The following is a 23,718-nucleotide window of genomic DNA, read 5'->3' as shown; positions in this document are numbered from 1 at the left end:
TGACAGTTATTAAACAGATAATTTGGTACACGAGTGAAAGCAAGTTTTAAAATAATGCAACTTGTTCCCAAAACAGCATAGGCTTTCAGTGTTACCAAATGTTTTGAGTAAGCATTCATACCTGATTGATATTCTAAGAAAACCAAACAGAGTAAAGTGAAATTACGAGTAAAAATCCTGCCCTGTCTGTATAGTTGAATCAGTTTAGCAAGGCATGTGGTTGTGTTCACATTGAGACAGGCACTTACCAGAAACTGGCTCGCTCACTCTTGGATCCGCTGAGGAGAAACAGCAAACACAGAGTCAGACATTATTAGGCTCCAGTGGCACAGTGAAGAAGGTGGGTATTACAGTTAAGAAATTTTACTTGTAAAATGGTACACTCGCTAGAGTGAATTTGAAAATGTGTGTTGTTTTGGAAATTGTTCTCGATTGGAGAAGTTCCTCTGCCAGATACTCAGGTGTGTCATTTATTTGTGATTTGAATAGCTGGAAGTCTTCATTGCTGTTCTAGCTTTCACTTCCATTTTAAAAGCTTCATTTTAGTTTCATACAAAAACAATTGATGATAAAATCACCAAGATGCCATGAACTGCAGTTGGTGTAAAAATTATACAAGTGGTGCCGTGAGTACAGATGTAGCTTGTTAGGGAATTGGAGCTTAGAAGGTCAAATCAGAGAATTTCACAGCTGCTTATCATAAAATAACTCAAATGAATTCTCTTTCCAGATGTGGCTCAGCGTGTCTGATATTTTGATTCTAGGCATTGATGCTGGCATACAGGGAGCATTTATTCACTACATTTTTGAGTATAGATTGATTACACACTTCTTTTTTAAACTGATATGCCTAACTTTTTTTTCTGACATCATAATAAATGAGGAAAAACAAGTGGTGTTTCCTTAAGGGTACCTTCATCAGTTTGCTTTTCCCCCATAGGCGATTTTTTTAAATTCAGGAAACTACACTGGTTAGCTGGTTTCAGACAAGCTCCCTATGTAAAACATTGTGGTCTTTACATCCTTGTTGGGAATTGCTTTTGATACGATTACCTGATTCAGTACTGAATGCCACTGTGTTGCTGGCTGGGCCTTCTCCAAGTGGGTTTTTGGGTTTCACCTGGAATTCGTAGCTGTGTAGGGGGAAAATTAAAACAACATTGTAATATATTCTTCAGGGATAGGAAACAACATTCCCTAGTTATACTAACATCTTCCTGATTCTGTTTTGAAATCATGATGGCAGGGAATGGACGTATGTTCCAGAAGAATGAGGGAAAAAAGAACTCAATTTTATTTTCCGGACAGCTTGTCTAGTGTTTTGTATAAGAAGAAGAGGGTTAAGTTAAAAAAGGTAGCTGTCCTTTTAAAAATTTCAAGTTAGAAATAACTGGACAAGTTGGTAATGGACATACGAGAAAGAGGTATGTGGTAGACCCAGGATAATTCCAGCAACAAGGACCCTCAGTTTTCTTCAGATGTTTCAGCTACTTCTTGGGGCAAAGAAGTGGAAGATTTCTTTTTATTCCTTATTATCCCGGCGCTGGGGAGAGCCTTAGACTTAGGCAGCGCTCCTCACTGTGGGGTTTGAAGTACCTACATCAGAGCTGCATCATAGATTGACAGTGGGGAAAGATTTTTAATGCAGATTTCTTGCTCCATCCTAGCTACTGAATCAGTTTTTTGAGGGGGTCCAGGTAGGAATTTATAACAAATTCCTGAGGTGAATCCTGTGTCCACTGACATAGGAGTACTAGACTGTAGAAACAGATGCACATGAAAATGTTTCTTTGCAAGGACTTCCTGGTTGTATCTCCTGGAACTCGGGTCTTCTGTGGATCACAGGCAGCAGTGGCATCTCCAAAATAGGGGGCACGGTACTGTCCCCTCACGAAGAGCACAGGCACAAAGGCAGACTTGCTCTCCCTCTATAAACCAGATTCACTGGGCCAAGCCCTTAACCCTTTACCTTAAAAAACAAAACACAAGATAAACCCAGATCCCTTGAAGTTGTAAGTATGTTTGATTCTATCCTTAAGACTTATTCATTAAATTGCTATACAATATTTGACAGATTTCATTCACAGACTACTTAAGCAGAGCAAATCCTTTTTAAAAATTCAAACAGTAAAATTGTCATTTGCCTAAAACTAAGACTTCTTTTTAGCAGCAGGCTTAGCAGGAAAATATTTTGAATGTAAAATCAGCTTGAGTCAGTTTACAGTATTGTGAGTCTCAAATTTGTACAAGCCTATTGGGAGATAATTTCCATTTTTGAGAAGTTTGTAATTGAATAAGAATACAGAACACACAAAAGAGAAAGGTATGTTATAATTAAGTAAAAAAACAGAAGGATGACAACTCAGTTTGTTACAGAGGATACAAGTGAACAATAACAATTCTAGGGCTCAAGGAATAAGATTTTTGACTAGAGACGTTGCATTAAAGCACTGTTAGATTCCCTATAAGAGAGATTCTAGCATTACAGCAATGGCAACCATGTAATAAGTGCTTACACATTAATCATTTTACACATATGAAGTAATATACTAACCCTGAGAGATTGGTATTATCCGATTTTTCAGTTAAGAACAATGAGGCTCTTAACTACTGTCTGCTTTTACAAACTTTGTAAAATGAGGGTTGAAACTCCCAAAATTTTTAGCAGGAGACTGCACACCAAAGCATTTTGTAAACTAATCAACTGCTGTAAGGTGCCATTGTCATTTGCACTAAGATAATTCTGATATAAAACCACCCATGTCACTTATTTAAATAAATTGCGCATGGGGTGTTTTGGCATGGAATACTTTCTTGAGATGAAATTCTTGGCTTAGAAGCCTGATGACCTTAAAACAAAAAACAAACCAGTATGATGAACTGAAAGTGGAAAAAAGAAATCAGGCATCTGGACTTTGATTCAAGTGGGCAGTGTATTCCACATTCCAGGCCATTGCAAAAAGCCCTGTGCTTAGGCCAAACCCGATTGCTGGAATCTCCATGTCTTTTTATTTTGCAGTTATTTACACTTCAGCTCTATCTGTAGTGTAGCCACAAATTCATAAGCAACTTTTTCTATTTTTTTGACAACATTGTGTGATACTTGACAAGTTTTGAAGAAATAATTTTAAACTAAGTTTAACAATATGGGAACTCAAAGGCACACATTTTGGGCTGATTAAACCTTATATAAACAAAATATTTGAAGTGGCAAAATTTTTCCCAAGAAACACATTTTATCAACAGATTTATGATATTGTAGGTCTAAGAGTAATGTCTCAGAGAAAATACTGATTTTTACATGGGAAATAAGCACAGGATGCTATTTTAAAATTACATAGAGGACAATAAAGTTTAAAATAAGTATAGAACGAATCAAAAGTTAAACAGAAGGCTTGGAAGATCAAGTTAAGGACATTTTATAAGCACTAGTACGTAAAGAGATGAAAAATGAGAGAAAATAAGGAAATTGGATTATTTCAGGGAATACAATACCTAACTAGTAGGTTCTAGAAGAGAGATGAGGGGAAAAGGAGGGTAGAAAGTTATCATAGAAGTGATGTAAGTAATATCCCCAACTGAAATACATGGGTTTCCAGATTAAAAAGGCCTAATGTACACCCAGCAAAACGGGGATGAGGGTGCTGGAGGGGTGGTGGAGACCATTCAAAGCATACAAGTTGCAAAATTTCAGAGTACTGGGATAAAGGTACGATCTCAAAAGTTGCTGAGAAGAAAATAGGTCCTATTCAAAGGATCCAGCATCAATAAAATTTGACTTCTTAGCATTGGAAGTTAGAAAACAGTGAAACAATGCCTTCAGAAGTCTTCATTTTATCCTAAACTCCATGTCTAGCTAAACAACAGTATCAGAGTTAAAACAAGGGTATTTCAAGACATGTAAACACTCAGAAATATCTTCCCTAAGCTTTTCTCAAGACGTATTTCTCAAGAAGTGCCACAAAGTGAGGGAGCAAACAAGGAAGGCATAAGATGTAGGTTATTCAACATAGGAGAGAAGTAAAAGATGATGGTGTGGAATTCCAGGAAATGTTGCCATAAACTAATACATGGAACATATAGATGACTTCAGCATGTGATCATTTTTAAAAACGGTCAGTCGAGAAATACGCATTTAATTAACAGAAGAAATAGCTAAAATAATGGAAAATGGGAGAATCAGCTAAGATGGTGACAAAGGAGACTCCTGAGCTCCCCTCCTCCCACAGACACATCAAGTGTGTACAGCTGCACATAGAGCAATTCCTAATGAAAGATACCCAGGAACTACCCGAGGACTCCTACACATGGGCACGTGAGAGAACACCCATATCGAGATGGGTAGGAAAGCCTGAGACACACTCTCCATAAACCTTGCCCCTAGCGCAGTGCCGTACAATCAGGAGCGAGCCCCCAGCTAGCAGCTTTTCCCTGAAGAGCAAAGAGTTTGGACCCCACACCTACCACCCCAACTTTTAAGGCTCCCACATGAGGGGGCCCCTAAACACCTAGCTCTGGAAGCCAATGAGGATTGTGTCGATGAAACTTTGAAGAATAAAGCAGTTATTCAAAAGTGCATGAGCATGAGCCGCAGCTATCCCAGTGCAAAAGGGAGCAGGAAAAATCACCCATTTCCCAGTCTTTCCCTGAAACTGCCTGAGGACCAAGTTTCTAATTTAGCAAGCATCTAGAGCCTCGCTATGATCCTCCATGGAGACTGGAAGATGATGGACACCTCTCTAGCCAGCTCCAAGTCACTAGTATCTCCCTGCAAGGAGGTTGTACATATGTCTGCACCCAAGCTCTTACAGCTTCTACCCAAGGGATAGGTCACGTGGCCCTGATAGCCAATGGGGCTTGAATTGACAAGTACCACAGGACTGTAGCAAAGAAATAGTGCTTAACTGGCTCAGCACAGAGGGAACAGGCAAAAATGCCCATCTCCTACTCTCCCTGAAAAGGGCTCATAAGGGGTGCATACTTTAAAAACTGCTGCCTGAAGGTAAGGCTTCTAGCTTAAGCACCTATCTAGTGGCTGGCTGCAATTCTTCCCCGAGACTGGGAAACCAGTAGACACCTTTCCTGCCCTCTCTCCAGCCTGTTCCAACAATAAAACCAAGTCACTCTATCTCCCTGGAAGGAATCTGTACAAAAGTCTGGCACCCCAGCTTTTGTAGCTGCTGCCCATGTGATGAGCCCCCAGATTACCTGGCTCTGAGAGCCAATGGGGCTTGCATTCCTGAGGCCCACAGTACTATAGTAAATGAAGCAGTTTTTAAAAGGTACAAGAGCATCCCTTTCTTCCTCCCATGGCTATATCCTCGGTCCAACACAGAGGGAACAGGCTAAATGCCCATCTCCCAGTTTCTCCCAGGAAGGGGCTTAACTACACAATTTCCAAGCTGCTGCCTGAGGGTCCAGTTTATAATCAGCCTGCATCTACTGTGTTTCCCCGAAAATAAGACCCAGCAGGACAATCAGCTCTAATGCGTCTTTTGGAGCAAAAATTAATATAAGACCCAGTCTATTATAATATATCATATCATATCATATCATATCATCATATCATATCATATCATATCATATCATAATCATATATATTGTGGACCCGGTCTTACAGTAAAATAAGGCTGGGTCTTATTAATTTTTGCTCCAAAAGATGCATTAGAGCTGATTGTCTGGCTAGGTCTTATTTTCAGTGAAACACGGTAGGTGCTGACTGCAATTTTCACCTTTGGGACATTGACGGGTTTGGGTACACTCAATTACTGCAAGCCACTAAGAATAAGGAAGGTGGCTTGGACAATCTCAGAGGTTTGAGAGACAGCTAGGCATTTGGGCTGGGCTGATCAAAGAGGTTTATTTCTTATACAAGACCATTCTATTGAGACTGGGAGAGATGGCTGTTTTATCTAATATTTAGAAACCAACAAAAAGAGTCAAAGAAAATGAAGAAACAGGAATATGTTCCAAATAAAAGAAAAAGAAATATTTCCAGAAACGAAATGAAATGAACACAAGTGATTTACCAGATAGAGAGTTCAAAATAACAGTCATAAAGATGTTCACCAAGGCCAGGAGAACAATGCATGAACAAATTTAGAATCTCAGCAGAGATAGAAAATATTAAAACGTGCAAAACAGAAAACACATAGCTGAAGAATACAATTAACAACTGAAAAATTCATTGGAGGAGTTTAACATCATACTAAATCGAGTGGGAGAAAGGATCAGCAAACTTGAAGACAAGGCAGTAGAATTCATCCAGAGGAACAAACAAAAATGAAAAAGTGAAGATAGCTTAAGGGACATATGGGACACCATCAAGAAGACTAAGATATGCATTATAGGGGTTCCAGAAGGAAAGGAAAGAAAGTGTAGAAAGCTTATTAAAAAAACATAGTGGCTGAAAACTTCCCTTCTCTGGTGAAGGAAACAGACATTCAGATCCAGGAAGTCCAGAGTTCCAAATTAAAATAATCCAAAGAGATCCATACTGAGACACATTATAATTAAATTATCAAATTTAAAGACAAGGGAATCTTAAAAACAGGAAGAGTAGAAAAGCTGTTACAAGGGATTTCCTGTAAAACTATTAGCAGAAGATTTCAGGCCAGAAGGGAGTGGCATGACATATTCAAAGTGTTGAAACAAAACCAAACAAAATTACCCAGCAAAGCTGTCTTTCAGAACTGAAAGAGAGATAGCGAGTTTACCAGACAAACAAAAGCTGGCAGAGTTCATCACCATCACTACACAAGCCTTACAAGAAATGTTAAGGAGAGTTCTTCAAGCTGTAACTAAAGGATGCTAAATCAGTTACAGGAAAACACATGAAAGTATAAAACTCACTGGGCAAAAGTAAATATATAGTTCAATTCAGAATACTCTACTGTTGTAATCATGGTGGGTAAATCACTTATAACTATTATGAAGATTTAAAAAGTATTAAAAATAATTGTACTATAATTATTGGTTAATGAATACACAATGTAAAAAGATTTAAATTGTGCCATCAAAAACAAAATGTGGAAGAGTAAAAATGTAGAGCTTTTGTATGCATTTGAAGTTAAGTTACTATAAGCTTAAAGTAGACTGTTATAAATAGAAGATGTTTTATGTAAGCCTATGGTAACACAAAGTAACAACATATAGTAGATACACAAAATAAAAAGAATCAAAGCATAACACTACAGAAAATCATCAAATCACAAAGGAAGGGAGCAAAAGGAGGAAAGGAACAAAATAATTACAAAACAACGAGAAAACAATGAAGAAAATAGCAATAGTAAATCCATACCTATCAATAATTACTTTAAATGTATATGGACTAAATTCTCTAATCAAAATACATAGAGTGGTTTAATGGACAAAAACAACAAGACCCAAGTATATGTTGCCTATAAGATATTCACTTCAGCTTTAAAGACACCCAGACTAAAAGTGAAAGGATGGAAAAAGATATTTTATGCAAATGGAAACCAAAGAAAGCAGGGGTGCCTATACTTAATAGACAAAATAGATTTTAAGCCAAATACTGTAACAACAGACAAGACGGTCATTGTATAATGACAAATGTGTCACTTCAAGAGGATGTAGCATTTGTAAATATTTATGAACCCATTAGGAGCACCTTAATATATAAAGCAAATATTAGCATATCTGAAGGGAAAAATAGACAGGAATACAATAAGGGTAGGGGATTTCAATACCCCACTTTCAACAATGGATAGATGATCCAGACAGAAAATCAATAAGGAAACAAAAAATTTAATCTACACGTTATAGCAGATGGACCTAACAGACATAGAGAACATTGTATCTGACAGCAACAGAATATACATTGTTCTCAGGCACACATGATCTTCAGGACAGATCATATGTTAGGCCACAAAATAAAACAAGTCTTAATAAATCTAAGAAAATTGAAATCGTATCAAACATCTTCTCTGACCATAATGGTACAAGGAGAAAACTGGAAAATTCACAGATATGTGAAGATTAAAAAACGTATTACTGAACAGTTAATGGGGCAAAGAAGAAATCAAAAGAGTAATCAAAAATATCTTCAGACAAATGAAAATGAAAATACAACATACTAAAATTTATGGGATGCAGCAAAAGCAATTCCAAGAGGAAAGTTTGGAGATGAATGCCTATATTAAGAAAAAGAAAAAGCTTTCAAATATCTAATTTTACAGCTCAAGGAACTGGAAAAAGAAGAACAAACTAAGCCCAAACTTAGTAGAAGGAAATAACAAAAATCAGAGAAGAAATAAAATAAAAACAATAAAGATCAATGAAACTAAGAGCTGATTTTTTGGAAAAGATAAACAAAATTGACAAACCTTTGCTAGAATAAGAAAAAAGAGAGAAGACCCAAATAAATAAAATCAGAAATGAAAGAGGAGACATTACAACTGATATCATCGGAATATAAAGAACTGTAAGAGACTACTATGAACAATTACACTCCAACAAATTGGATAACATAGAAAAAAGGGAATTCCTAGAAACACACAACCTACCAAGACTGAATCAGAAAAAAATACCAATGTGAACACCAATTACTAGTAAGGAGATTGAATCAGTAATCAAAAAACTCCCAACAAACAAAATCTCAGGACTAGATGGTTTCACTGGTGAATTCTACCAAACATTTAAAGAAGAATTAATGTCAATTCTTCTCAAAGTCTTACAATAAATTGAAGGGGAGGGGACATGCCCACACTCATTTTACAAGGCCAGCATTACCCTGTAACAAAGTCAGAGAAGGACATTACAAGAAAAGAAAATTACAAGTCAAGATCCTTGATGAAAATAGATGCAAAAATCCTCAATAAAATATTAGCAAACTGGGTTCAACAATACATTAAAAGGATCATACAACATAATCAAGTGGGAGTCATTGCAGGTATGCAAAGATGGTTCAACATCCACAAATCAATACACCAACTTAACAAAATGAGAGATAAAAAATCATATGATTATTTACATGATTTCAATAGATACCGAAAAAGCATTTGGCAAAATTCAACATAATTTCATGAGAAAAACTATCAACAAAGTGGGTATAGAGGGAACGTGCCTCAACAAAATAAAGGCTATATATGACAAGACCACAGCTAATAACATACTCAACAGAGATATGCTGAAAGGTTTTCCTCTAAGTACAGAAAAAAGACAAGGATGCCCCCTTTCACCACTTTTATTCAACATAGTGCTGGAAGTCCTAGCTGGAACAATTAGGAAAGAAAAAGAAATAAAAGGCATCTAAATTGGAAAGGAAGAAGTAAAATTGTCTGATGACATGATATGATATATAAGAAACTCTAAAGACTCAACCAAAAAACTGTTAGAACTAATGTACAAATTCAGTAAAGTTGCAGGATACAAAATCAATATACAAAAATCAGTTATTATGTTTTATACACTAACAATGAACTATCAGAAAGAAAAATTCAGAAAATCCCATTTACAATACCATCATAAAAATAAAATACTTAGGAATAAATTTATTCAAGGAGAAAGATCTGTACACTACTATAAAATATTGATGAAAGAAATTGAAGACACAAATAAATAGAAATATATTTCATGTTCATGGATTAGAAGAACTAATATTGTTAAAATATCCCTACTACCCAAAGCAGTCTATAGATTCAGTGCAATCTCTATCAAAATTTTAAAGTCATTTTTCATAAAATAGAACATACATCCTAAAATTTATATAGAACCACCAAAGGTCCAGAATAGCCAGAGCACTCTTGAGAAAGAACAAAGCTAGAGGCATCATGCACCCTGATTTTAATCTATATTACAAAGCTATAATAGTCAAAAAAGTATGGTATTGGCATAAAAACAGATACATAGATCAATGGAACAAAATACCATGTTTCCCCGAAAATAAGACCTAGCCAGACCATCAGCTCTAATGCGTCTTTTGGAACAAAAATTAATATAAGACTGGGTCTTATTTTAATATAAGACCTGGTATAATATAATATAATATAATATAATATAATATAATATAATATAATATAATATACCAGGTCTATATGATATGATATGATATAATATGATCTGATCTGATCTGATCTGATATGATATGATACAATATAATATGGGGTCTTCTAAAATAAAGCTCAAAATGGATTAAAGACTTGGACATAAGACGTGAAGCCATGAAACTCCTAGAAGAAAACATAGCCGTAAGCTCTGGTCTTGGTGATGATAGTTTTTGGATTTGACACCAAAAACAAAGACAATAAAAGCAAAATTAGCTCAAAATGGATTAAAGACTTGGACATAAGACATGAAACCATAAAACTGCTAGAAGAAAACATAGGTGTAATCCCTGGCCTTGGTGATGATATTTTTTGGATTTGACACCAAAAACAAAGAAAATAAAAGCAAAAATAAACAAATAGGACTGCATTACACTAACAGCTCTGCACAGCAAAGGAAACCATTAACAAAATGAAAAGGCAACATATAGAATGAGAGAAAACATTTGCAAACTATGTATGCAATAAAGGGTTAATATCCAGAATACATAAGGAACTCATACAACTCAATAGCAAAAAAGCAAATAACCAAATTTTAAAAAAAAGGGTAAATCACCTGAATAGACATTTTTCCAAAGAAATATAGATGGCCAACACGTACATGAAAAGATGCTCAACATCACTAATCATGAGGACAATACAAATCAAAATCACCAAAAGCTATTACCTCACATCTGTTATGATATCCGATCTATTAACAGAAAGACGAGATAACAAATGCTGGTGAGGATGGGGAGGAAAGTGAACCCTTATGCACTGTGGGTGGGATGTAACTGGTACAGCCACCCTGGAAACAATATGGATCCAGCAATTCCACTTCTAGGTACATATCCGAAGGAAATGAAATCTTTACCTCTAAGAGATATTTGTATTCCCATGTTCATAGCAGCATTATTCACACTGGCCAAGATATGGAAACAATCTAAGTGTCCATCAATGAATGAATGGAAAAAGAAAATGTGATATATGTATATACCATGTTTCCCTGAAAATAAGACCTAGCCGGATAATCAGCTCTAATGCGTCTTTTGGAGCAAAAATTAATATAAGACCTGGTCTTATTTTACTATAAATACAAGACTGGGTCATAATATAATATAATAACTGGTATTATATTATATTATTATATTATACCCAGTCTTATATAAGGTACGATATGATATGATACAATACTGGGTCTTATATAAGACCGGTCTTATATTAATTTTTGCTCCGAAAGTTGCATTAGAGCTGATTGTCCAGCTAGGTCTTATTTTTGGGGAAACACAGTAATGGAATATCATTCAGACTTGAAAATTAAGGAAATACTACATTTGCAATAACATGGATTGAACCTTGAGGGCATTATACTAAGTGGAAAGAAAAGTGAAATACGGCAGACAATGACAAATACTGCATGGTATCACTTATATATGGAATCTAAAAAAAAAAAAAAAGCTGAATTCACAGAAACAGTAGAAAACCGGGGTTGGCGGGTGAAGTAAATAGGAAGAGGCTGGAAAAAGGGTCCAAACTTTCAGCTATACGATGAGTAAGTTCTGAGGATCTAATGTGTAACATCGTGACTATAGTTGATAATGTATTGCATAATTGAAGTGTGCTACGAGGGTAGAATTTAATGTTTTAAGCCTCCCTCCCCCGAAAGGTACATATATGAGGTGATGGATGTGCTGATTAACTTGACTGGTGGGGGGAATCCTTTCATAATGTGTACATGTATCAAATTGTCATGTTGTACACTTTATCTTACAAATTTGTCAATTATACCTTAATAAAGTTGAAAAATAAAAAATTGAAAATATTTGCTTCTGGGAAACAGAATTTATTCATATGAATGAGCTGCTTCGTAGCATTTGAATTTTAAAACCATGTGCATGTATTTCTGATGAAAATGAAAATGAAAAAGCCATTTATCAGACCTACTTCACTAAAATGAATTACAGTGCAGTCCCGATGACAACGGTAGTGAAGCTCTTGGGTCTCCTACAGGACAAGCCAAGTAAGGACACCGCTGGCAGAATGCCAGGCCTGGTTCCGCCTGGGTAGGGATCCATCCAAACAAAAGGAATCTTCCCAAGCCTCCCTGTCAGCATGGTTTCTGGAGCCAGAAAGACGTGGGTTCACAGCTGCACTACCATATGACTTTCAGGTAAGTTATTTAACCTCTATAAGCACCAATTTTCTCATATGTAAAAATGAGGATCATAACGTCATTTGTAATTATAACCAATAAGGGTATACAAGTATCTGAGTTTTTTGGTGAGGTTTAAATGAGGTTTACATGTAAAAGCAAGGGGCCTGGCACATAGTGATTATAAATATCCTCTAGTATTATATTTATATCTAGAGAATTTTTTTTTAAAAGGTGCTTCTAGTGTTGGGGAATTTGACCAATACTGCCACGGGAACTCTCAAGAAGAATTCCTCTATGTCCACGTACTGTTGTAGTTATAAAGGTCATAATAAGTGCATAGCTAATGGGTTATGGGGAAGAATGAAAATTTAGCAGGTGAAGCTTTCTGCCTGCCATCAAAATAACTCCATAGGCTAAAAAAAAAAAGTTCCAAGATTTCTCTGAAGAGTCTAGAAAGCTCTAAATTATTATCCCAGAAGAATTATTATCCCAGAGGGATAATAAAGAGGGTAGAGTTTGAGAGCAACTGTGAAAATCAGCATAAGCATTAAATATCAATTTATAGAAAAAGTGGAAAAGTAGGGTTTCAAATAGTGGGATCTGTGGTTCATGGGTCAAACTGAGAGACAGGGAAGCTCGGAGCTGGAGGACGCAGCCTGAGACGATTCTTCAGGTGCTTAGGGCACAGACTCTGTCATCTCCTGCCTTCCCTTCCTTTATTCCTCTCTATAACCATTTCCCTCCATTTTTGTCCATAGTATAGAGCTGAATTATAATCTTCATTATCTAGTGAACTTTTAAGACACTCCCATTTACTTAAAAAGCGTGTTTTAACTCTAACAGTAGCCTCATAAAACCTCAAGCAACCTTGTTTTTATGTAGAAAGTCCATCCTGTAGCTGTCTGTTTGAATTGTTTGGTTAGTTAATTTTACCCCTAGTGTAGTCTTGAAATATTTGAGCCTCATTCAGGTAGAGTTTCAGTCAGGGGGAGAGAAATGGAAAAGTGGAATAAGAGAAAAAGGGTATGGGGCACTCAGACAGGGAAAGAGAAACCCAATCAATCAGTTCTCCAACAACACTGCAAAATTAGGGTAAGCATTTCTGGATTCCTGCCGCATGCAGATACTGTGCTGACATGGGAATACAGATAAGGAGCAAAGGGCAGAGCGGCAGGGACTTAGAGGACAAAACAAGTCCTGGGACAGAAGGGAGAGGAGCAGGACATAGCAGGCATCAGGCAGCGTCAACCAGCTGCCTTTTGCGTCCTTAAGGACATGTCTTGTGTCTCCCATTTCTGTGCGGCACACAAATTTCAGATCTGGGCTGCACTCTTAATTCTAAAGTGTTGCTGTGAGTTTCTGGCAACCCTTCTCCTAGGCGTTACGTAATTCTAAGTGAAAAGTAATGAAAATATATGGTGATGTGAAAAGAAGAATTGCTCTTTGTTCTTTTTTTAAAATTAAATTTATTGGGGTGAAATTGGTTAATAAAATAATGTAGGTTTTAAGTGTACAATTCTATAATACATCATCTATATCTCACATTGTCACCACCCAGAGTCAGTGCTCCTTCCATCACCATATATTGGACCCCCTTTACCCTCATCTACCACCCTCCTCCCCCCCTCCCTAGCGTAAGCATTTAGGCAACCACTAAACTGTTGTCAGTGTCTATGAGTTTTAGTTTCTTTATTTGTCTTGATCATTTGTTGCTTTCAGTTTTATATCCCACACATGAGTGAAGTCTCTCTTTATAGACTAGTGGAGTTCTGTGCTCCTTGCTGTACTTTTGCCAGAAGAAAAGTTGCAAAACCGAGCAATCCATTATATTTCTTCCTTCTTTAATGAGGAAGCAATTGTTTTGCTGCCCACACCTACAATAACTAAATACAATGCCTAAGGCTCTGGCAGTTCACTCCTTTCTACAAGGCCTATGAGAAGAGATGTTGAAAAGCTACTACAGAATCTGCAGAAACCAGAATTTCACAAAAACACCACAAGTAAAGATATAATGGCTATTCCACATGCCTGCTTCATTCAGCCAGATTCAGTTTGTAAGAAGTTGCTGCCTCTATTCCCATTTACTTTTAGTGCCAATATTTTATTAAATCAAACAACACAAACAATAATCCCAAACTGTATGCGGTCAGCTATAGGAAACTCAGGTAGATGTTGGTCGTAGAGGAAGAACTGTTCTCCAGAACCCTCCTAAGCCACAGAGGACAATAGAAGTACTTGAGCAGGTTAAGTGAACTTGATTTGTCTTAATTACCCGTCAGAGTACATTTTCCACAGGAAATTGCTGGGCCACATGTAAGTCTGGCACACACAGTGGATTCTTCAGTTTTTTTAGCCAGTGAGGAGAGACATGGGCTAATTTGAAGAGAAGAGTGAGATTAAAGGGCTTTTTTTTAAAAGCTAGTGTATAGTGACTGTGTGTGTCCATCCATATGTATTGCCAAACCAGTTCATCTGGAAGAACAATGGCTTATCAAAATGTGTATTAAAAACAAATAAGTCAGACAGAAAAAGTCGAGAACCATATGATTTCACTGATATGTGGGATATAAAACTGAGCGCAACAAAGGAACAAGACAAATAAAGAAACAAAAACTCATGGACATAGGCAATATAGTTTAGTGGTTACCAGAGGGCAAAAGGGTACGGGGTGGTAGATGAGGGTAAAGGGGATCCAATATTTGGTGATGGAAAGAGAACCGACTCTGGGTGGTGAGCACACAATGTGATACATAGATGATGTCTTACAGAACTGTACACTTGAAACCTATGTAACTTTACCAACCATTGTCACCCCCATAAACTTTAATTAAAAAAAACACACAACGAAACAATTTGTCTGAAAACAAATTGCAGACCACACATAGATTCAAAGAAAAATGGTTTATCAGGACAATTCTACTTGCTGTAAGACTGACCTAGGTTTTGATTTTATTTTCAGTTCCCATTTTCCCACTGACACTGTGCATGGCTTCACATATAAGAATATATCATTTTAGAGCTGGGAGAGACCTCGAGATCAGTTAGCACACTTCCTGTCCCTTTAAGCAGTGGTGCAGGACTTACAGTTTAAGTCATGTACTTTATCAGTTCTTCCGTTCACAGAACTGAAAGTAATCATAGTGGTCTTTGCAAACAAAGTGGTTGGCTCCAGAAAGGAGAGGCCCTTATTATTTTTCTTTTAGTTCAACGAGAGCCACATGTTGAGATTTCATGGGGAAAAATTAAGTGGAAAATAAACATTGGGGCATGGGCTCGACGGGTACTGATACAAACATCTCTACATTTTCTTTGTACTTTAGGGGTAGGGGGTGAGCGAGGGATCCTGTAAAGACAGAGATGATGGAGTTGTGCCACGGCAGTTTGCCTCTGTTGGTAGAGTGCTTCTGTGTCACGTGACTAAGACAGTGATGGCTCCCCACAAACAGTCCTTCCCTGTGCCCATATATGACCACAGCTTACCACAGCTGCAAGCAGCCATTGGCAAGGCTGGGGTGTGTCCCACCATGCCCCCTCTGGAGTTGCACCTCGGTGCCCCAGAGAAACCATGCAGCTCCGCTCTCTATAGACAGAAACATCTCACGCCACGTGTGTTGCTGCACCCTCCCAGCAGCAAAACAGCTGGTGGAAGGCCCATACCTGTGGGCTATTTGTCAGCCTTCTGCAAAGTACATAAAAACCCGGCTCAGTCGTAAAAACAGGCAGAGAGAGAGGTGAGCATACACTGTGAGAAGGAAAAGGTAGCATAGCCCACCATCTTTTTGGTTCTAGACTAGTCTGTGAACATTTATAATTTTGAACCAATAAAGCTCTGTAGATCTATTGTCTCTGCCTTAATTCTCCTGAGTGAAATGGTCTAACACTAAACTCTGTACTCCACCCTGGTCCATGTGCAATGATTAGCGAGTCATTATCACCTGTTTTAGATCTCATGTTTTGTTTTCAGTCAGGACAAATGGTGGAAAAACACTCTTAAAATAAATTATTGACATATGTCTCCTGGAACTGGAATGCAGCTATGGTAATTCTTTCAGAAGTTATTATCTTCCAGCTTTTCAAATAGGGAATTCCAGAACCTAAGGGAAAGGGGAGGATTTTCACAGCTATAATTCAAAGTTTGCCTATTTGGGGAATTCAGTATTACTGTATATTTTGGTTTCAAAATTTCCCAAGCACTGAAATGTGACCAAAGTCATTCTTTCTAGCTAATACAAACCACCTGGTGGCTGCGTCTTGTACACTCTTTCTTCGTTTTATAGTGTCTTTTATTAGCATTAATCTTGGACCATGGTTGGGGCAGAAAAGATACAATGGAAAGAAACCTTGCCTTAACAATGTGATAGAGTATGAAAAGAGCTTGCATCGAAAAAGCCAACACATCTAAATTTGGGGGACTCATAATTTTATTATTCTGGCTGTAGCTTTGCTGTCAGTGGGAACTTTGAGGAGTACCTGTATTTCACCAAAGTCATGCGTACATATCTGATTTGAAAGAACAATACTCTTGATGCGCTTTTCTTACCAGCCTGTCCCCTTCCATCCTATCGTTTATTGTCAAGTTCCAGTCTCATGTGCTCCATGAGGCTTTCTCTCCTGATAAATTACAGAACTTGCACGGAAGTCCTACACTGGAATGTTCTTTTATGCTGCCTTATGTATGCTGCTCTCCAGTTGTTTCATGGGTGTTAGTTTTATTTTACTAGGTACTTGCAGGCTTTAGAAATCTCAAATTAAATAACTCAACTTCACTTTATTCTCCCTTAAATCATTAAATTACTTTGACTAATAGAGGTTTCAACAAATAATTTTAATATTTCAGCTCCAAACAATGTTGCCCATGCAACAAATGAGTCTCTAGTATAACTGTTAAGATAGCACAGAATGCATTCTCAGGCTCACTGGAGGCTGGGATCTACTGAGCTACTTGATCACCACAAAGTTTCATGTACTGTAGACAAAATAATTTCATTAGAGCACCTTGACATCTGCATGTATTATATTTGCCCCCAATGGGAAAGTGTTCTTTCTTCAAATTACTGATGTACAACTTTTAAATCATGACCCATTAGGGACGATCAATATAATCCTGGTCAAATCATATATATGAACATTAACAATCTTTATATCCTATTGGATTTCATTCAATCATATCAAACTAAAAATAACTAAATAAGCCACCTGTAGATGTACTGAATGAACCCAAACTTATGCCAAGTAGTAAAACTCAGCATGGGGTTCTGATTTCAGGGATTCCTAAACTTCACATTGCTTGTTTCCAAAGGCAAATCCAGAAAAGGCCTCCTTTGGGCTTTGCTTATCTTGAGATGAGAATGGGCTGTAGGGGTCCTTCTTAGAAGGCCCACTGATGAAGGACAGAGAGATAAGCGAGACACATACCATGAGGGCAGGATAAAGGTTGTCTTTCAGGCTGAGGCAAAATCCAGAAACAATCAGCACGAGTCCTGTGACAGTTACAACCCATGACCTGATTGGTCCTGTGATTCCAGAATGAGATGTAGCTCAGCCCAAAGGAACTTTTCTCTTATGCACCTACTTGACCAATTGCATCAGATGCCAAAAGGGCACTTTTACATGACATTAACAAAAGGTCCCTTTTTAAAAAAAAGATGTATTCCACCCCTTGCACTGGTGAAAACAGCCTGTTGCTCACTGCACACAGCCATGCCATTTTGGCCCCTGCACTGAGGACACATGCTATTCTCTCTGACATTCCTCTTTCTCCTACCAGTCACCTAGTTAATAGGTGCTAATCCTTCAAGCCTCAGCTCAAGTGTCAGTTTCCTTTGGGAAATCTTTCCTAATTTCCCCAGAATTTGTGAAGCGCCACCCACTCTGGGTTCCCATTTCTCCCTGTGCATTCTTCTACCAGAGCTCTCACCACTTTGAGTAGAACAACTGGTTATTAACTGCCTACCCCTCTAGCCTCCTCTCAAGACCAGGCACCATGCTTATTCATGTTTGTAACCACAGCAGCGAGCATTCAGCTGAGCTCCTTGTTGACAGTCAATGTTAGCTGAATGGAAACACCAACAAACCATCTTTTACAAACAAATCAGGTTTAAAATGTCACTGGAATAACTCTTCTACTTCTGATTATCATTGCTGATAGGTGAATTGTGAGATCTGAGGACAGCCTGATTCAGAAAAGGAACACAATGAAATTGGATGCCTTTCAATGTACTTTCTGTGTACTACACAACTCACTTTTTATTAAGTGGAATAAAAAGCAGGAAACTGAAGCGAGAAACCATCCAAGTCCTGTAAGCCCAAAGCCACCTATTAAACAGTCAAAATTAAATGACTTCTTCTCTTTTACTTTTTCCTTGAAATATATTATGGTAAAAATAGGCTCTCTCCCTGTTAATCTTGTTAAGAAAACAGAACCAAGATCATCATTACTGAAATATATGCTTATTTTGGCTAACTTAAATCCTTTAAGAAAATTAGCAGTTGCAAAACTTTCCATGTGACAGCTTAAAATAGAGAACTTGAAAGAAAAAAACAACAAAAAACACTTGTGGAAAAGGGTTATTTTTGCAGTATAGCACTACAGTTTATATACAGCAAACCATCAAAATAAATTAGATCTTCCTTTTCCCCTGAAAAGAATAGAAGAAGAGTCTCCCTACTGTCAGAGCCAAAATAGGCTCTTTCGGGTGTTGTAATCAATACCCAATCCATTCAATCACATGATGACAGTGAAAGATACAGAAAGTAAAACGTAGGGGGAAAAAAATCTCTGATGCTGGAATTTCAGTTTTCACCTCTGTTGATCTTTTTCAACTCTGAGGAACTTTCAAGCTATGAAATATTCACTCTGGAAAAATTCCTGATTATGTCCCTCTGAAAATGCTTCTCTGTTGCTTGGTGTACTATAAATTAAGATACCAGGTTGTTTTTTGTTTGTTTGTTTGTTCTCTTTTTTACAGAAAGCATAGACAGTTTATCAAACAGTGTTTTGGAATTTGAGGAAATAAATTGGTTTCCCCCAGAGAGCAAAATTTAGTGGGAATGAATTTAGCATATTGGCTTTTTTAAGAAAATGGTTGGCTATATCCATTTGAGAATCGCCTTGATTTTTGTTTTGTTTTAGATGGCTAAATTTGATGATTTAGCCACGTAAAACCAAACCAAACCACACCAAAAAAATCCTTACTACATTTCTAAAAATGTAAAGGTCCTTATATTTCTTATAATAATAAAATGAACTGATAAAATATTGCGCATTTTAGATTTATAAAGGAATCACAAAACTATGCAGTAATATAAACAACCTCGTATCAATGTATAATAATGGATACCAAGAAAAGTTGTTTATCGTAGGTCAATGCTAGTATTATTTATTTCTTGTTTCAAAAATCTATTCTCATTTGTCTGTGATAAAAAGACCCCAAAACAAAGTATTGCAGTGTCTGGGACTAGTCTCTAGTTATTTTAAGCATTAACTATTATAAACTTTCACCTATATTTGTCGCATGGCTTTTATTTCCTTGCCCTCCCTCTTCCGGCATGCTGACTAAATTCTTCTGTGCTTCAAATTTAGTTTACATCATGCACACCAAAGGTGTCTCTGGTTCCACAGACTTTTCCTTCTTTAAATTTTGGTATTAGTATCAACATTTGGTACTAATGGTCTTCTATTTTTCAATGTTCCCAGCTATACTGTCAGCTTACAAGACCATCTTGTTAGCTCTTGTATCCCCAGCAATAACTTGCATATTTGTAAAACATGACTGTAAAGGTATCTAGTGCCGTGTATGGAAAGCCAAAGAATGAAATGCACAGTAGGTCCTCCCTTAAGATGCAGAGGGATGATGTCATTTCATTCCTCTGGTAGGACTTTTGCATTCTCAGAATTTACCTGTAATGGCACTTGGTGGCTTACCTTGTGTCTGGTTTTAGATTTTCTACTGTGGAGAAGGTTTGATTTGTAATTTGAATAGACTTGTTCTTCCCACTGAATGACCCATTTTCTCTGGATATAACTTCATATTCTGAAAAGTGAAAAAGCCAACAGATACTTGTCTTTATGTTCCGGCAGATTTAATTGTTCTTGAAGCTAGTAACATAATAAAAGTCACTGTCATAAAAACGAGCAACTCAGATTGCAGTTCTGATCTTATACATTATACATTATGTATACATTACGTGTACATCTTACACATTAGCAGTTTCCAGATGGAGATGGTCAGCAGATGATGGAGGCCCCAAAACATTTGGGGAGTTGCTCAATGACCATCTTGGCTTTCCCTTTACCAGAGCAAGGAAGGCCTGGTAACTGTGAAGACCAGTAACGCTTGGATACTGGTAACCTGTGATTTTGCTAGGTTAATCAGTCTACCATTGTTGGAAGGCGTTGTATGAGGAGTGGTGTTTGCGCAGAAGCCATGTTTCCTGCTCTATGAGGCTTTACAATATAGCTCAGGAAAAGGCCACAGAATACATTGTATTGCTGCAAAAATCTCTGAGTTTAAAACCACAGCAGCAAATAACAGTTAACGAAATCACTATTTTGATCTAGAGCATTATGGGATTTTTGTACCTACTGCTTATATAAGTTACGTAAGTTTTGTATATACTGCTTCCACATTCCCCTTTGATAATTACCCTTGTATTTGTAAAGAGAAACTATGTTTTTAAAGCCTGCACAGAGATCTGCATACATTTCATGTAAAGCCATGTTTCTGTGAACTAATCAAAAGAGACTTTCAGAATATAATTGACAAATTTGTTAATTGGTTTTCCCGGCTCTCAGTTGGAGTTTAGTTTAATGCATGTGACAAGATCACACAGAGGATTAACAAAAAATTCAAACAAAACCCAACTAACAAACCACAACAAAAGCCTACTCAAAGTCAGCTTCATCAATATGAGGAAATGCACAAGAGGTGGGCATCAGGGAAAGTGCAAAGGCTGTAAAGGAGCTGGCAAGCTCCTAGGGATTTCTGCTGTCAGCACTGAGACCAAAGGTAGCAGGTGGATACCAGAAATAAAGCTGAAACTATGGAATAACTCAGGAGACTTATAATTACCAATTGTAATTTGGGAAGGATTTTTAAAGCTATATTAAAGGGAAAAAACTAAAAGGAGCATGACTGTTTCTGAATAATTTCTGATGACCATCCTTCCGAAAATTCAAAATTAAACTGGAAGGCAAAGGCCATTGTATCTGGACACATCAGTGCAGCTATTAAAGGCCTAATGGCTGGTATTTAGTATTTCTTCCTCAGACTTTGTTCCCAACCATTTTTATGTTTTTGTTTTGTTGTGTTCTAACTCTTTTTGTTCCCACTTCAGTTGGCTTTCTATTCCAACAGAGAGTAGAGAGGGAAAGGAGGGAGGATCCTGAATTCAATATGTCCATTTTATATCTTTTCCTCAGTTGTGAAGCGATATATACTAGAAAAAGATAGGACTAATTAAAACAGAAGTAAAATTAATTTTTAACAAAGTGGAAACTGTGTGGCTTAATGGAAAGAGACACACCAAGCCACTTGCCTCTATCTCAGTTGCAGTTTTCCCATCAATAATATCTCTTCATAGTGTTGCTTGTGGGAATTAAATTAGGATCATATGGCACATGCTTAGTAGTATTTTGTATGTATTTTACTCAACAAGTAGATCTATCATTATTGTTGCTTTTATTATCCCTGTGATATATTTTGAAAATAAGGTCACACAAATTTGAACGATTCCAATTGCAAAGATTCAAGTGCTGCTTAGCCAGCAAAAGAACAACTTACATTACACTCCACTGGGTAACGCATGAAACTTACCGCCTTCCAAAAACATCTTTGCTTGGGATATTTCTCATCAACTGTGTGATTTTTCAATATTACCCCGGCCCTTTAGTGCTTGAAACTCTTATTGCACATCTTCTTTAATTTTCTTTTGACTCAAGTTTTAGAGGTTGATATGATACTATTTTTGTCCTAAAAGATAGTATTTCTCAAAATGGATCTAGAAACTACCTTCACAATTAAAAAGATATTTAGAATTTCTCTCAGAATTCAAACTTTTTGAATGAATATTTTTGGGCTTTGCAAATATATCTTTTATTTATAATGTTTTAAAGTGATAGTAGCTTTTTCATAAATCCAGCATTAGAAAAGTGGAATATTAACTTTAGAATGAATGTTTGTAGACACATTCTGAATATGTTTCAGAAGGCAAGGGTAGTGTCTTATATATATATCCATATTTCTTCTTTTGAAATACAGGATTTGTTAATAATTCACAGTAAAGATATAAGGAAATCTATAAAGAACTAAAACTAAATAATTGGTCTTTTCCCCCATTCCCTCAGAAGGGTTTATTGCCCTAGTATGAGATAATTCACTGAACAGAAAAAAAAATTATTATGAAGATTAGGAACATCACAGTCTGATCAACAGAGCATGAAAATAGTAATAGTGATCTATTTCTAACTGTCCTGCTATTGCTACTACTGACAAACATTAACTGAACAGCTAATTTATGCTGCACATTCAAAATCTCTGTTCAATTTTATCTTCATGATAAATTGATAACAATGGGTATTATTGCAAATAAGGAAACTAAAGTTCAAAGAGGCTAATTATATGAGTATACCCAAGTTGCATATCTAGAACATAGCTGGTCTGGGATTTAAATCTGTGTCAATACACTCTTGGCATATCACAAAGCAACACTTTATAACTAACTTAAATTTAAGTTGTCCACTGACCCAGGCTATGGCCAATTTCTTAGGTGTACCTATTTCTACCTTAGTATAGAAGGGACATGTAGAAGCAACTGAATTTGTATGTATTTACTAGATGTGAATACATGCCTGTCAGTTTAAAGGTCGATTATCGACAGAAGACAACTCATGGAATAAAGAACATATTCCACTCTCTTTCTGTTATCTTTCTCCACCCTCTCTTATAAAACCATTTTCAGTGGCATGCGAATTAATCTCTGTGTTATCTGAGCTGCTGGTTTATAAAAGATTGCATTTAAAATCAGGTAGTATTAATGAACAATTTTAAAATAAACAGAAATGGAAAAAATAGAATAGACTATAAGGGCATATGGTCTAACATTTAAGTACAAACTAAGTAAGTAATGGTTAAATATGGACTTATTTCTACTTAGAAAATATTATAGCTAAAGAGATGTGGTCCTAAGCCATGAAAATTGGTATTATAAATCCATGATCTTGTGAAAGATCTCAAGCAGTCCATTAACATTTGGTAAAAATGTTACAAAAGTGACTGGTTGGATGGATAAAGCATACCATGTTCATGATTCTTTGAGGTTACAAGTTTATATAATTTTTTAAAATGTTACATAATGAATCAGAAAGGAAAATCCTTCTGCTTTAAAAAAGTTAAATAAGATATAATTGACATACATGAGTGAATATGTATTAGATGTATCAGGTTACTAGATATATTAGATTAACCAATTCCAACTGGACGTCCCACATCTTTAAGGCAAATGAAATTTTACAGTTCA

General features: G+C 36.7%; 1 protein-coding gene across 50 annotated transcripts in view; it reads right to left on the bottom strand.

The window, feature by feature from the left end:
• ABI3BP (ABI family member 3 binding protein) overlaps positions 1-23,718 on the bottom strand; it is a 259,305-nt gene that overhangs the window by 4,382 nt on the left and 231,205 nt on the right. For all 50 annotated transcript variants that reach the window (XM_088793875.1, XM_074332670.2, XM_088793881.1 and 47 more), the window contains 3 exons: positions 20,126-20,234; positions 1,054-1,133; positions 249-278 (listed from right to left, as the gene is read on the bottom strand). In XM_088793875.1, coding sequence (XP_088650001.1) covers positions 249-278; positions 1,054-1,133; positions 20,126-20,234 — 219 coding nt within the window. The remainder of the gene's footprint in view (positions 1-248; positions 279-1,053; positions 1,134-20,125; positions 20,235-23,718) is intronic.

This window comes from Rhinolophus sinicus, chromosome 17 (assembly GCF_057876585.1).
Source record: "Rhinolophus sinicus isolate RSI-liver-muscle chromosome 17, RSI-T2T, whole genome shotgun sequence".
Classification (NCBI taxonomy): Eukaryota; Metazoa; Chordata; class Mammalia; order Chiroptera; family Rhinolophidae; genus Rhinolophus; species Rhinolophus sinicus.
The sequence above is the reverse complement of the archived record's forward strand: the minus strand, read 5'-3'. Positions and strand labels throughout refer to the sequence as shown.